This window comes from Triticum urartu, chromosome 7A (genome assembly GCF_056163025.1).
Source record: "Triticum urartu cultivar PI428250 chromosome 7A, HENAU_Tu73, whole genome shotgun sequence".
Classification (NCBI taxonomy): Eukaryota; Viridiplantae; Streptophyta; class Magnoliopsida; order Poales; family Poaceae; genus Triticum; species Triticum urartu.
In genome coordinates this window covers 684,927,103-684,941,157 of record NC_141879.1, presented here as the reverse complement: position 1 = coordinate 684,941,157, position 14,055 = coordinate 684,927,103, and the positions used below count along the sequence as shown (strand labels likewise).

General features: G+C 43.7%; 1 protein-coding gene across 1 annotated transcript; it reads left to right on the top strand.

Moving 5' to 3' along the window:
• Positions 1-2,466: 2,466 nt before the first annotated feature.
• Positions 2,467-3,156, top strand: LOC147961493 (uncharacterized). Its single transcript, XM_087533823.1, has one exon. The coding sequence runs from the start codon at positions 2,467-2,469 to the stop codon at positions 3,154-3,156; it is 690 nt and encodes a 229-aa protein (XP_087389949.1).
• The last annotated feature ends 10,899 nt before the right edge of the window (positions 3,157-14,055 follow it).

Sequence of the window (14,055 nt, the reverse complement as noted above, 5' to 3'; positions counted from 1 at the left end):
CTAAAGATGTGTGGTTGAAAGCTTACTTTAATATTATGCTAATGAAGTTATATATATTGTTTATGTATCACGCAAACACATACATATATATGGTCTTAGGATTTAGGGGCCCATATCATCGACTTCGCCTAGGGCCTCCCAAAACACAGGGCCGGCCCTGCCCATGTCCTGATAATTTGGTATGATTCAATTGCCGTATATATATTGGGCCCACGGTTACCTTGAACTTATTGTCTGGTGATCGATGCCATCGCCGACCAGCCATGCCATACATGCAAGCCAGGCATATTCAATGAGGAGTACGTACAAACTGTGGCTCGATTATACATCGTCCCTACGCAGGTAGAGCCATGGGGCCGGCCGCTACTATTGATCTGAAAGGAGAAATTGATGAACGCCTGCAAGGTCCAAAGAGTAGTACGTAGTAGTAGTACACTTCTTTAGACGTAGTACTACGTTCTATGGTAGGTTGTACACGGTACATTCCAGTATGACAGCACGTACAGTCAAATGTGCACGGTTCTGATGGCCAGGTAATTATTCCACAACTTCAGATGCACAATGATTAAGTCAGTCGTCTCTTCAGCTTCAAGGGATCCATCGACACATAGTCGCAGCAAATTAAACCGAGATGGATCGGACTGTGGTGTACGTACTATCGACGTACACGAGTCAAAATCACCTGTGCACCATGCATGCCAACCAGCTAGTGAAATTGTTACTGATTCCTGCCAAACTAATCCTCTCCTGGAAGCAGAGACAAGACTAAATGCTTGCTGAAATTTGTATGTATTCCAGTAAAGTAACACAGGCGATATCTCTGTCGCCACCAGATCAGTAACCGTTAGAAAAAGGGAAGATGTGGAAACAGACGGCTAGCAGGGTTAAAATAGTACTCTACGTAGATAAACAACGTTGTGCGCCAGGGTACAATCACTGAATCACACAGGAACTGACTATAGATAATTTATCTGTAGTCATCTTTACTCAAACTCAAAGGGTCCACTGGCACCCACGTCGCCTTGCCTCACACCTAAAATACAGTATATTATTACTACTACTCCAACACCGTAATAGCGTACTCCTACGTGCAGTGGCACGGGATAGCTATCATTTGAAAAAGAAAAACAAGCTGATCGATCAGGACCACTCACACTTACTACCAAGCATATGCATGAATCTCCCTCTACGTGTTCCCGCCATAAAATAAGCTCGACATGATCCAGATTCATACTAATGGCCAAGTGGTGGTTGTACAAAATGTATAGTATTGTAGTGTACGATATGATGTAGGTTCGCCACCTACTGCATGCTTTTGTTTGTTTACGTTTCATAGCAGGCGCGCGAGGGCCCTACGTGGTAAGAAAAAGATACTAGTATCATACACGGCCACATGCTACGTATGTACGGGACTGGTGCTCGATCTACTCTTAACTAAATTCTACTGCTTCTTCCAGTGCTTGCCCTCTCGCTCCATGTTGCAGTGAAGAAAGAGATTGACATACTACATCTGGCTTGGTGGACCTTACCTTAGCAAACTTAACATTTACTCCATCTCGGTGGAGTATCTGATAACAGATACATCTGATAAGCAAAAATTACTTCACATTTTTTAGATAGGGGAATGTAAACTGAAGTGAATGTTTGGGTCTAATATAACATCTTTCTTGACATTGTCCTTCGTCGCTGTTGTAATCATTAAGGCTGGTGGTGTATTTTCAATGAAAATTCAGGTGGTTTACATACATAATTGGGGAAGTTAAACCAACTATTATGCGTGTTAGAGTTAGAGATAAAATATCCTTTGTATCTCTCCGTATCTATCTCTTCTTCTAGCGACAACCTGTAACAACCTGAATTCTAGCGATTGGGTTGCAAACCTTGTATGCCACGGCAGATGCTAATTTTGCCTCACATCAATATATACCAACGCGGCTCCTCATCGAGGAGTAGGAACGCTTAATCCTTACAGCTGTACAGAGCCAATTCTCTTCCCAATCTAGCTACGAGAACTCCTCTCCATCACCATCTCATCTTCCTCAGCACCAGTCGTCCTCAACCTCGCATCTCCACCAACCGAGAAGCTCACCAAGGGGAATTACCTCTTGTGAAAGGCCCGGGTTATGCCCGGCCTGCGAGGAGCGCAGGTCACGGGGCTCCTGGATGGAACCGACGCCGCGCCCCCTCCCATGGTGGAGCAGCAGCAGTCGGACAAGTCTATTACCATGGTGCCAAACCCACTATACGTACCATGGCTATCAAGGGATCATCAAATTCTTGGCTTTTTGCTGAACTCCCTCCAAAGAAGTCCTCGCCCAATTTGTTGGCAAGGAACACACTTATAATTTATGGACTAGCATCACTACCCTCGTTGCATCGCAATCTCAATCCAGGATTACAAACCTAAGAATCGCCATTACTACAACGAAGAAGGGCAACATCTCCAGTACCTCCTATATCTCCAAGATGAAGAGTCTTGGGGATGAGCTCGCGGCTGCAAGGCGTCCTGTCAGAGATCTTGAGATGGTGGATTATGTGCTCACTGGACTGGATCGGGATTACGATCCAGTAGTGGCGGCCATCGGCGCTGTCAAATCTGCTATCACCGTCGATGAGCTGTTTGCTCAGATCGCCGCCTTCGACCAGCACCTGGAGATGCTCGGTGATGGTGGAGAAGGGGGCTTCCACACGTGCGCCAATCTGGTCTACCGCAGTCGCGGCCAGTACAAGTCTCGGGGGCGTGCACGCAGCACCAGAGGTCGTGGCCAAGGGAGGCGATCCCCTTCTGCCCCAAGTGGCAATAACAGAGGAGCTCAAGGCGGTCGTCCACAACCACAACAACAGCAACACCAACCGCACCGGGATTATCCCGAGTGCCAAATATGCCTCAAGCATCACCACGGGGGCGCCTGTGAGTGTTGGGATAGTTATGAAGAGGACGAGTATGGGGAGAAGGAGGCCAATGCTGTCACCGACTCCTACGGCATCAACACAAACTGGTACACGGATACCGAAGCTACAAATCACATCACGGGGGAGCTTGGCAAGCTGACGATCAGAGACAAGTACCTTGGGGGCGACCAAGTACACACTGTGAGCGGTTCTGGTATGGAAATTACTCATGTTGGTCGTTCAATTGTCAAAACCCTCATGTAAAATGTGCATCTAAAAAGAGTCTTATATGTTCCTGAAACATCAAAGAATCTTCTTTCTGTTCATCATTTTACCCTTGACAATCGTGTTATCATTGAATTATATCCTTATTTATTTTTGGTTAAGGATTTGGACATGAGGAGGGTACTTCTTAGGGGCAAATGCGTGTGTGGCCTTTACCCACTCATATCATCATTATCATCATCGAATAAACAAGCCTTTGTCGCTGTCAAGCCTTCTTCAGCAAAGTGGCATAGCAGATTAGGTCATCCCTCGTCAGTTATTGTTAAGTTTGTTCTTAGTAAAAAAAGTTCCCCATAGTCATGAGTCTAGCATTGAGTCTGTGTGTGATCCATGTCAGCGGGCTAAAATTCATCAGCTAGCATACCCTATATCTATCAGCATATCCACTGCACCCTTATAGCTTGTATTCTCAGATCTTTGAGGGCCAGCTCCTAGTTTTGTCAGTAGACATTCATATTATGTAAGCTTCATTGATGATTATAGCAAATTTACTTGGATCTATCTTCTCAAGAAACGATTTCAAGTTTTCAAGAATTTTCAAAACCTTGTTGAACGAAAACTTAACACTAAGATCATTGCCATGCAAACTGACTATGGAGGTGAATACAAGAAACTGGATCTCTTTTTTCAACAACTTGGCATTTCACATCATGTTTCATGCCCCCATGCACACCAACAGAATGGTTCTGCCGAAAGAAAACATCACCATGTTGTTGAAGTGGGGTTAGCTCTTCTACCAAATGCATCCATGCCACTCAAATTCTGGGATGAAGCATTCTTGACTGCCACATATCTCATAAATTTGCTTCCTAGCAAAGTCATTGATTTTGAGACTCCCAACACACGTCTTTTTGGAACTACTCCTGATTATAAATCGCTTCGTGTATTTGGTTGTGCTTGCTGGCCAAACCTCTGTCCATACAATACACGCAAACTTGCCTTCCGTTCAAGGAAATGTGTATTTCTTGGTTATAGTCCCATTCATAAAGGAGTCAAATGTTTAGATGTTTCCACATGAAGGGTTTATATATCACGAGATGTTGTATTCGATGAATCAGTATATCCTTTTGAATCCCTTCATCCAAATGTCGGAGCTCTCCTTAGGAAAGTAATTCTTCTCCTTCCGACAAATCTCCAAAATTTTGATCATGAGGGCGGTGATTGCACTAACCCAACTGATAATCCTACTAGCACTTGTACTATGTCTCCTCATGTGCAGGGTCACGCAGAAAATGCGAAAGGAAATGATGCAGAAAATTATCAAATTTTTGAAGAAAACAACCCTATATTTCATGTGCCAGAACTGGACGAAGCTCGCACGGAGCATGAGGGAGATCTGCTATCTCCTGGAACTCATGTGCGCCAGGTCTCCTCGGATCGCATGTGCAGATACGCTCGGGATCGCGCGTCGGGAAGAGCTGACCCACACCAACCAGAGGACGCCACGTCTCTGCATGCAAATTCCACTCCGCGTCCCACGCGCAGGCCCCAATAGCGACAGTGGCAGAAACCGCGTCGACAGTCACAGCAGGAAGCGCATCTGGCTCGGGATCACAACCACACGCGCATGTGCAGGGCAGCTCCCGGGATCTTCTGTGGGCACTAGGCTGGATGGGGTAACTCCTTCAACCACACCGCAGGCTACAGGATCTGTTGTGCAAAGCGGGTCCAAACTTTCCTCAGGATCTTCTGTGGCTGAGTTCTCTGCACCACCTTATGTACAGCGGATTGCACGCCGTGTTCCACCACAACCAGCTTCACGTGTTATGACTCGAATACAAAAAGGTATATGAAATCCAAAGATTAGAACTGATGGCACTATACAATATGGCATGTTGTGTGTTATAAGAGAACCCACAAAATTAGAAGATGCACTTGAAGATCCAAAGTGGAAAAATGCAATGGATGAAGAATACATGGCATTTATGAGGAGCAAGACATGGCATCTTGTACCTAAGCCAAGAGGTAAAAATATTATTGATTGTAAATGGGTTTACAGAATAAAAAAGAAGGCAGATGGCTCAATTGACAGGTATAAAGCTGCAACTATTAGACTTGTGTTAGCTATTGCTGTTTCTAGGGGATGGGGCTTGAGACAGTTAGATGTTCAGAACGCGTTTTTTCATGGTGTTCTGGAAGAGCAGGTTTACATGAGACAAACACCTGGGTATGCAGAAAAAAGGGCACCTTACTATGTTTGCAAACTTGACAAGGCACTTTATGGTTTGAAACAAGCACCGAGAGCATGGTACTCAAGGTTAAGCTCTCAGTTAAGGCATTTGGGTTTTGCTGCATCTATATTTGTATTGATATATGTTGATGACATTATAGTTGCAAGCTCTTCACAAAGTGCCATTAATGCTCTATTGCATGATCTAAGTTCAGAGTTTTCTTTGAAAGATCTGGGTGATCTACACTTCTTTCTAGGCATTGAAGTCAAGAAGATTCAAGATGGCATAGTACTTAATCAAGAGAAATATGCCACTAAACTTCTACTTCGAATGGGGATGAAGGATTGTAAGCCTTCACCTACACCATTGTATTCTTCACACAAACTTTCAGCCTTTGAAGGAGAGCCACTTAAAGAAGAAGAACGCACAAGGTACAGAAGTGCAGTAGGGGCTCTACAGTACTTAACACTGACAAGACTAGATATATCCTTTGTTGTTAACAAGGTTTGTCAGTATCTACATGCACATACTACTGTACATTGGACAGTTGTTAAAAGAATTGTACGGATATAAAACATACTGTGAGCTTAGGCCTTCAGTTTAGACGTTCTAATTCCACCCTTGTTAGTGCTTTCTCTGACGCTGACTGGGCAGGATGCAATGATGACATAAAGTCAACCCGAGGATTTGCAGTATTCTTTGGCTCCAACCTTATTTCTTGGAGTGCCAGAAAACAAGCTATAGTGTCAAGATCAAGTACTGAGGCTGAATACAAGTCACTAGCATATGCAACTACTGAGATCATTTGGTTGGAACCATTGCTTAGTGAATTGGGAATCAAGCAGCATCGTGTGTCATGTTTGTGGTGTGATAACTTGGGAGCCACCTATCTCTCTGCGAATCCAGTTTTCCCTGACAAAACAAATAATATAATAGCATGGAACAATAAAAAATTATAGATACGTTGGAGACGTATCAACATACAACGGGTGCAAGCCAGTTTTGCACGTGCAGAATACTCGGGTTAAACTTGACGAGCCTAGCATATGCAGATATGGCCTCAGAACACTGAGACTGAAAGGTCAAACGTGAATCATATAGTAGATATGATCAACATAGTGATGTTCACCGCTGAAAACTACTCCATCTCACGTGATGATCGGACATGGTTTAGTTGATATGGATCACATGATCATTTAGATGACTAGAGGGATGCCCATCTAAGTGGGAGTTCTTTAGTAATATGATTAATTGAACTTTAATTTATCATGAACTTCGTCCTGATAGTTTTTGCATATCTATGTTGTTGTAGGTCAATGGCCCGTGCTACCGTTCCCTTGAATTTTAATGCGTTCCTAGAGAAAGCTAAGTTGAAAGATGATGGTAGCAACTACACGGACTGGGTTCGTAACTTGAGGATTATCCTCATTGCTGCATAGAAGAATTACGCCTGGAAGCACCGCTAGGTGCAAGACCCGCTGCAGGAGCAACTCCGGACGTTATGAACGTCTTGTAGAGCAAAGCTGATGACTACTCGATAGTTCAGTGTGTCGTGCTTTACGGCTTAGAATCGGGACTTCAAAGACGTTTTGAACGTCATGGAGCATATGAGATGTTCCAGGAGTTGAAGTTAATATTTCAAGCAAATGCCCGAGTTGAGAGATATGAAGTCTCCAACAAGTTCTACAACTGCAAAATGGAGGAGAATAGTTCTGTCAGTGAACACATACTCAGAATGTCTGGGTACCATAACCACTTGACTTAGCTGGGAGTTAATATTCCTGATGATAGTGTCATTGACAGAGTTCTTCAATCACTGCCACCAAGCTATGAAGGCTTCGCGATGAACTATAATATGCAAGGGATGTAAAAGACTATTCCCGAGCTCTTCGCGATGCTAAAGGCTGCGGAGGTAGAAATCAAGAAGGAGCATCAAGTGTTGATGGTTAACAAGACCACTAGTTTCAAGAAAAAGGCCAAATGGAAGAAGGGGAACTTCAAGAAGAATAGCAAGCAAGTTACTGCTCCCGGGAAGAAGCCCAAGTCTGGACCTAACCCTGAAACTGAGTGCTTCTATTGCAAAGGGACTGGTCACTAAAAGCGGAACTGCCCCAAATATTTGGCGGATAAGAAGGCTGGCAAAGTGAAAGGTATATTTGATATATATGTTATTAATGTGTACCTTACTAATGATCGTAGCAGCGCCTGGGTATTTGATACTGGTTCTGTTGCTCATATTTGCAACTCGAAACATGGGATACGGATTAAACGAAGATTGGCTAAGGACGAGGTGACGATGTGCGTCGGAAATGGTTGCAAGGTTGATGTGATCGCCGTCGGCACCCTACTTCTACATCTACCGTCGGGATTAGTTTTAGACCTGAATAATTGTTATATGGTGGCAGCGTTAAGCATGAACATTATATCTGGATCTTATTTGATACGAGACGGTTATTCATTTAAATCAGAGAATAATGGTTGTTCTACTTATATGAGTAATATCTTTTATGGTCATGCACCCTTGATGAGTGGTCTATTTTTGTTGAATCTTGATTGTAGTGATACACATATTCATAATATTGAAGCCAAAAGATGCAAAGTTAATAATGATAGTGCAACTTATTTGTGGCACTACCGTTTATGTCATATTGGTGTGAAGCGCGTGAAGAAACTCCACACTGATGGACTTTTGAAATCACTTGATTATGAATCACTTGATGCTTGCGAACCATGCCTCATGGGCAAGATGACTAAGACTCCGTTCTCTGGAACAATGGAGTGAGCCACTGACTTATTGGAATAATACATACTGATGTATGCAGTCTGATGAGTGTTGAGGCTCGCGGCAGGTATCGTTATTTTCTGACCTTCAAAGGTGATTTGAGCAAATATGGGTATATCTACTTAATGAAACATAAGTCTGAAACATTTGAAAAGTTCAAAGAATTTCAAAGTAAAGTGGAAAATCATCGTAACAAGAAAATAAGTTTCTACGATCTGATCGTGGAGGTGAATATTTGAGTTATGAGTTTGGTCTTCATTTGAAACAATGTGGAATAGTTTCCCAACTCACGCCACCTGGAACACCACAGCATAATGGTGTGTCCGAACATCGTAACTATACTTTATTAAATATGGTGCAATCTATGATGTCTCTTACTGATTTACCGCTATTGTTTTGGGCTTATGCTTTAGAGACGGCTGCATTCACATTAAATAGGGCACCAACTAAATCCATTGAGACGACACCATATGAACTGTGGTTTAGCAACAAACCTAAGCTGTCGTTTCTTAAAGTTTGGGGCTGCGATGCTTATGTGAAAAAGCTTCAACCTGATAAGCTCGAACCCAAATCGGAGAAATGTGTCTTCATAGGGTACCCAAAGGAAACTGTTGGGAGCACCTTCTGTCACAGATTTGAAGGCAAGATATTGGTTGCTAAGAATGGATCCTTTCTAGAGAAGGAGTTTCTCTTGAAAGAAGTGAGTGGGAGGAAAGTAGAACTTGATGAGGTAAGTGTACCTTCTCTCGAACTAGAAAGTAGTTCATCACAGAAATCAGTTCTAGTGATTCCTACACCAATTAGTGAGGAAGCTAATGATGCTGATCATGAAACTCCATATCAAGTGACTACCAAACCTCGTAGGTCAACCAGAGTACGATCCGCACCAGAGTGGTACAGTGATCCTGTTCTGTAGGTCATGTTACTTGACCATGACGAACCTATGAACTATGAGGAAGCGATGATGAGCCTAGATTCCGCAAAATGGTTCGAGGCCAGAAATCTGAGATGGGATCCATGTATGAGAACCAAGTGTGGACTTTGGTTGACTTGCCTGATGATCGGCAAGCCATAGAGAATAAATGGATCTTCAAGAAGAAGACTGAAGCTGACGGTAATGTTACTGTCTACAAAGCTCGACTTGTTGCGAAAGGTTTTTGACAAGTTCAAGGAGTTGACTACGATGGGACCTTCTCACCCGTAGCGATGCTTAAGTCTGTCCGAATCATTTTAGCAATTGCCGCATTTTATGATTATGAAATTCGGCAAATGGATGTCAAAACTACATTCCTTAATGGATTTCTTAAAGAAGAGTTGTATATGATGCAACCAGAAGGTTTTGTTGATCCTAAAGGTGCTAACAAAGTGTGCAAGCTCCAGTGATCCATTTATGGACTGGTGCAAACCTCTCGGAGTTGGAATATACGCTTTGATAGTGTGATCAAAGCATATGGTCTTATACAGACTTTTGGAGAAGCCTGTTTTTACAAGAAAGTGAGTGGGAGCTCTATAGCATTTCTAATATTATATGTGGATGACATATTGTTGATTGGAAATAATACAAAATTTCTGGATAGCATAAAAGGATACTTGAATAAGAATTTTTCAATGAAAGACCTCGGTGAAGCTGCTTATATATTGGGCATCAAAATCTATAGAGATAGATCAAGACGCTTAATTGGACTTTCACAAAGCACATACCTTGATAAAGTTTTGAAGAAGTTCAAAATGAGTCAGTCAAAGAAAGGGTTCTTGCCTGTGTTACAAGGTGTGAATTTGAGTCAGACTAAATGCCTGACCACTGCAGAAGATAGAGAGAAAAAGAAAGTCATTCCCTATGCCTCAGTCATAGGTTCTATCATGTATGCAAATGCTATGTACTAGACCTGATGTGTGCCTTGCTATAAGTTTAGCAGGGAGGTACCAAAGTAACCCAGGAGTGGATCACTGGACAACGGTCAAGGACATCCTGAAATACCTGAAAAGGACTAAGGATATGTTTCTCGTTTATGGAGGTGACAAAGAGCTTGTCGTAGATGGTTACGTCGATGCAAGCTTTGACACTGATCCGGATGACTCAAAGTCGCAAACCGGATACGTATTTATATTGAATGGTGAAGCTGTAAGTTGGTGCAGTTCCAAGCAGAGCGTCATGCCGGATCTACATGTGAAGCTGAGTACATAGCTGCTTCAGAAGCAGCAAATGAAGGAGTCTGGATGAAGGAGTTCATATCCGATCTAGGTGTAATACCTAGTGCATCGGGTCCAATGAAAATCTTTTGTGACAATACTGGAGAAATTGCCTTAGCGAAGGAATCCAGATTTCACAAGAGAACCAAACACATCAAGAGACACTTCCATTCCATCCGCGATCAAGTCAAGGAGGGAGACATAGAGATTTGCAACATACATACGGATCTGAATGTTGCAGACCTGTTGACTAAACCTCTTCCACAAGCAAAACATGATCAGCGCCAAGACTCCATGGGTGTTAGAATCATTACTGTGTAATCTAGATTATTGACTCTAGTGCAAGTGGGAGACTGAAGGAAATATGCCCTAGAGGCAATAATAAAGTTGGTATTTATATTTCCTTATATCATGATAAATGTTTATTATTCATGCTAGAATTGTATTAACCGGAAACTTGATACATGTGTGAATACATAGACAAAACAAAGTGTCCCTAGTATGCCTCTACTTGACTAGCTCGTTAATCAAAGATGGTTAAGTTTCCTAACCATAGACATGTGTTGTCATTTGATGAACGGGATCACATCGTTAGGAGAATGATGTGATGGACAAGACCCATCCGTTAGCATAGCATTATGATCGTTAAGTTTTATTGCTATTGCTTCTTCATGACTTATACATATTCCTCTGACTATGAGATTATGCAACTCCTGAATACCGGAGGAACACCTTGTGGCTATCAAACATCACAACGTAACTGGGTGATTATAAAGATGCTCTACAGGTGTCTCCGAAGGTTTTTGTTGGTTTGGCATAGATCAAGATTAGGATTTGTCACTCTGAGTATCGGAGAGGTATCTCTGGGCCCTCTCGGTAATGCACATCACTATAAGCCTTGCAAGCAATGTGACTAATGAGTTAGTTACAGGATGATGCATTACGAAACGAGTAAAGAGACTTGCCAGTAACGAGATTGAACTAGGTATGATGATACCGACAATCGAATCTCGGGCAAGTAACATACCAATGACAAAGGGAATAACGTATGCTGTTATTGCGGTTTGACCGATAAAGATCTTCATAGAATATGTAGGAACCAATATGAGCATCCAGGTTCCGCTATTGGTTATTGACCGAAGATGTGTCTCGGTCATGCCTACATAGTTCTCGAACCCGTAGGGTCCGCACGCTTAACGTTCGATGACGATTTGTATTATGAGTTATGTGTTTTGGTGACCAAAGTTTGTTCGAAGTCCCGGATGAGATCACGGACATGACGAGGAGTCTCGAAATGGTCAAGAGGTAATGATTCATATACTGGAAGGTAGTATTCGGGCATCGGAATGGTTCCGAGTGATTCGGGTATTATTTTTCGGAGTACCGAGGGGTTACCGAAACCCCTCGGGGAAGTGTTGGGCCTACATGGGCCTAAGGGGGAGAGAGGGAAGCACATAGGGGGGTGGCGCACGCCCCCCTCCTAGGGAGTCCGAATAGGACAAGGAGGAGGGACGGGTGTGGCCCCCCTTTCCCTCTCCCTCTCCCTCTCCTTCTCCTTCCTTTTCCCTCCGGTGGAAGAAAGGAAAAAGGGGGGCCGAATCCTACTAGGAGTGGATGAAGGAAATATGCCCTAGAGGCAATAATAAAGTTATTATTTATTTCCTCATATCATGATAAATGTTTATTATTCATGCTAGAATTGTATTAACCGGAAACTTAGTACATGTGTGAATACATAGACAAACAGAGTGTCACTAGTATGCCTCTACTTGAAGAGCTCATCGATCAAAGATGGTTAAGTTTCCTAACCATAGACATGAGTTGTCATTTGATTAACGGGATCACATCATTAGGAGAATGATGTGATTGACTTGACCCATTCCGTTAGCTTAGCACTTGATCGATTAGTTTACTGCTATTGCTTTCTTCATGACTCATACACGTTCCTATGACTATGAGGTTATGCAACTCCTGATTACCAGAGGAACACTTTGTGTGCTGCCAAACGTCACAACGTAATTGGGTGATTATAAAGGTGCACTACAGGTGTCGCCGCTGGTACTTGTTGAGTTGGAATAGATCAAGATTAGGATTTGTCACCCTGATTGTCGGAGAGGTATCTCTGGGCCCACTCAGTAATGCACATCACTATAAGCCTTGCAAGCATTGTAACTAATGAGTTAGTTGCAAGATGATGTATTACGGAACGAGTAAAGAGACTTACCGGTAATGATATTGAACTAGGTATTGAGATACTGACGATCGAATCTCGAGCAAGTAACATACCGATGACAAAGGGAAGAACGTATGTTGTTATACGGTTTGACCGATAAAGATCTTCATAGAATATGTGGGAGCCAATATGTGCATCCAGGTTCCTCTATTGGTTATTTATCGGAGACGTGTCTTGGTCATGTCTACATAGTTCTCGGACCCGTAGGGTCCGCACGCTTAAAGTTCGGTGACGATCGGTATTATGAGTTTTTGTGTTTTGATGTACCAAAGGTAGTTCGGAGTCCCAGATATGATCACGGACATGATGAGGAGTCTCGAAATGGTTGAGACGTAAAGATCGATATATTAGACGACTAGATTCGGACACCGAAAGTGTTCCGGGTGGTTTAGGAGAAAACCGGAGTGCCGGAGGGTTACCGGAACCCCCCCCCCCCCCCCGGAGAAATAGTGGGCCTTATGGGCCTTAGTGGAGAGAGAGAGGGCTGGCCTAGGGAAGGCCACACACCCCTCCAACTCTGGTCCGAATTGGACTAGGAGAGGGGACGGCGCCCCCCTTTCCATCTCCCTCTCCCCCTTCCTTTCCCCCTCCTAGTAGGAGTAGGAAAGAGGGGAGTCCTACTCCTACTAGGAGGAGGACTCCTCCTCCTGGCGCGCCTACAGGGGCCGGCCGGCCTCCCCCTTGCTCCTTTATATACGGGGGCAAGGGGGTACCTCTAGACACACAAGTTGATCTGTTGATCTCTCCCAGCCGTGTGCGGTGCCCCCCTCCACCATAATCCACCTCGATCATATCGTAGCAGTGCTTAGGCGAAGCCCTGCATCGGTAGCATCATCATCACCGTCATCACGCCATCGTGCTGACGAAACTCTCCCGTGAAGCTCTGCTGGATCGGAGTTCGTGGGACGTCATCGAGCTGAACGTGTGCTGAACTCGGAGGTGCCGTGCGTTCGGTACTTGGATCAGTCGGATCGTGAAGACGTACGACTACATCAACCGTGTTGTGCTAATTAATGCTTCCGCTTTCGGTCTACGAGGGTACGTGGACACACTCTCCCGTCTCGTTGCTATGCATCACCATGATCCTATGTGTGCGTAAGAATTTTTTTTGAAATTACTACGTTCCCCAACAGTGCCATCCGAGCCTAGTTTATGCGTAGATGTTATATGCACGAGTAGAACACAAGTGAGTTGTGGACGATACAAGTCATACTGCTTACCAGCATGTCACACTTTAGTTCGGCGGTATTGTTGGATGAAGCAGCCCGGACCGACATTACGCGTACGCTTACGCGAGACTGATTCTACTGACGTGCTTTGCACACAAGTGGCTGGCGGGTGTCAGTTTCTCCAACTTTAGTTGAATCGAGTGTGGCTACGCCCGGTCCTTGAGAAGGTTAAAATAGCACTAACTTGACAAACTATCGTTGTGGTTTTGATGCGTAGGTAAGAACGGTTCTTGCTCAGCCCGTAGTAGCCACGTAAAACTTGCAACAACAAAG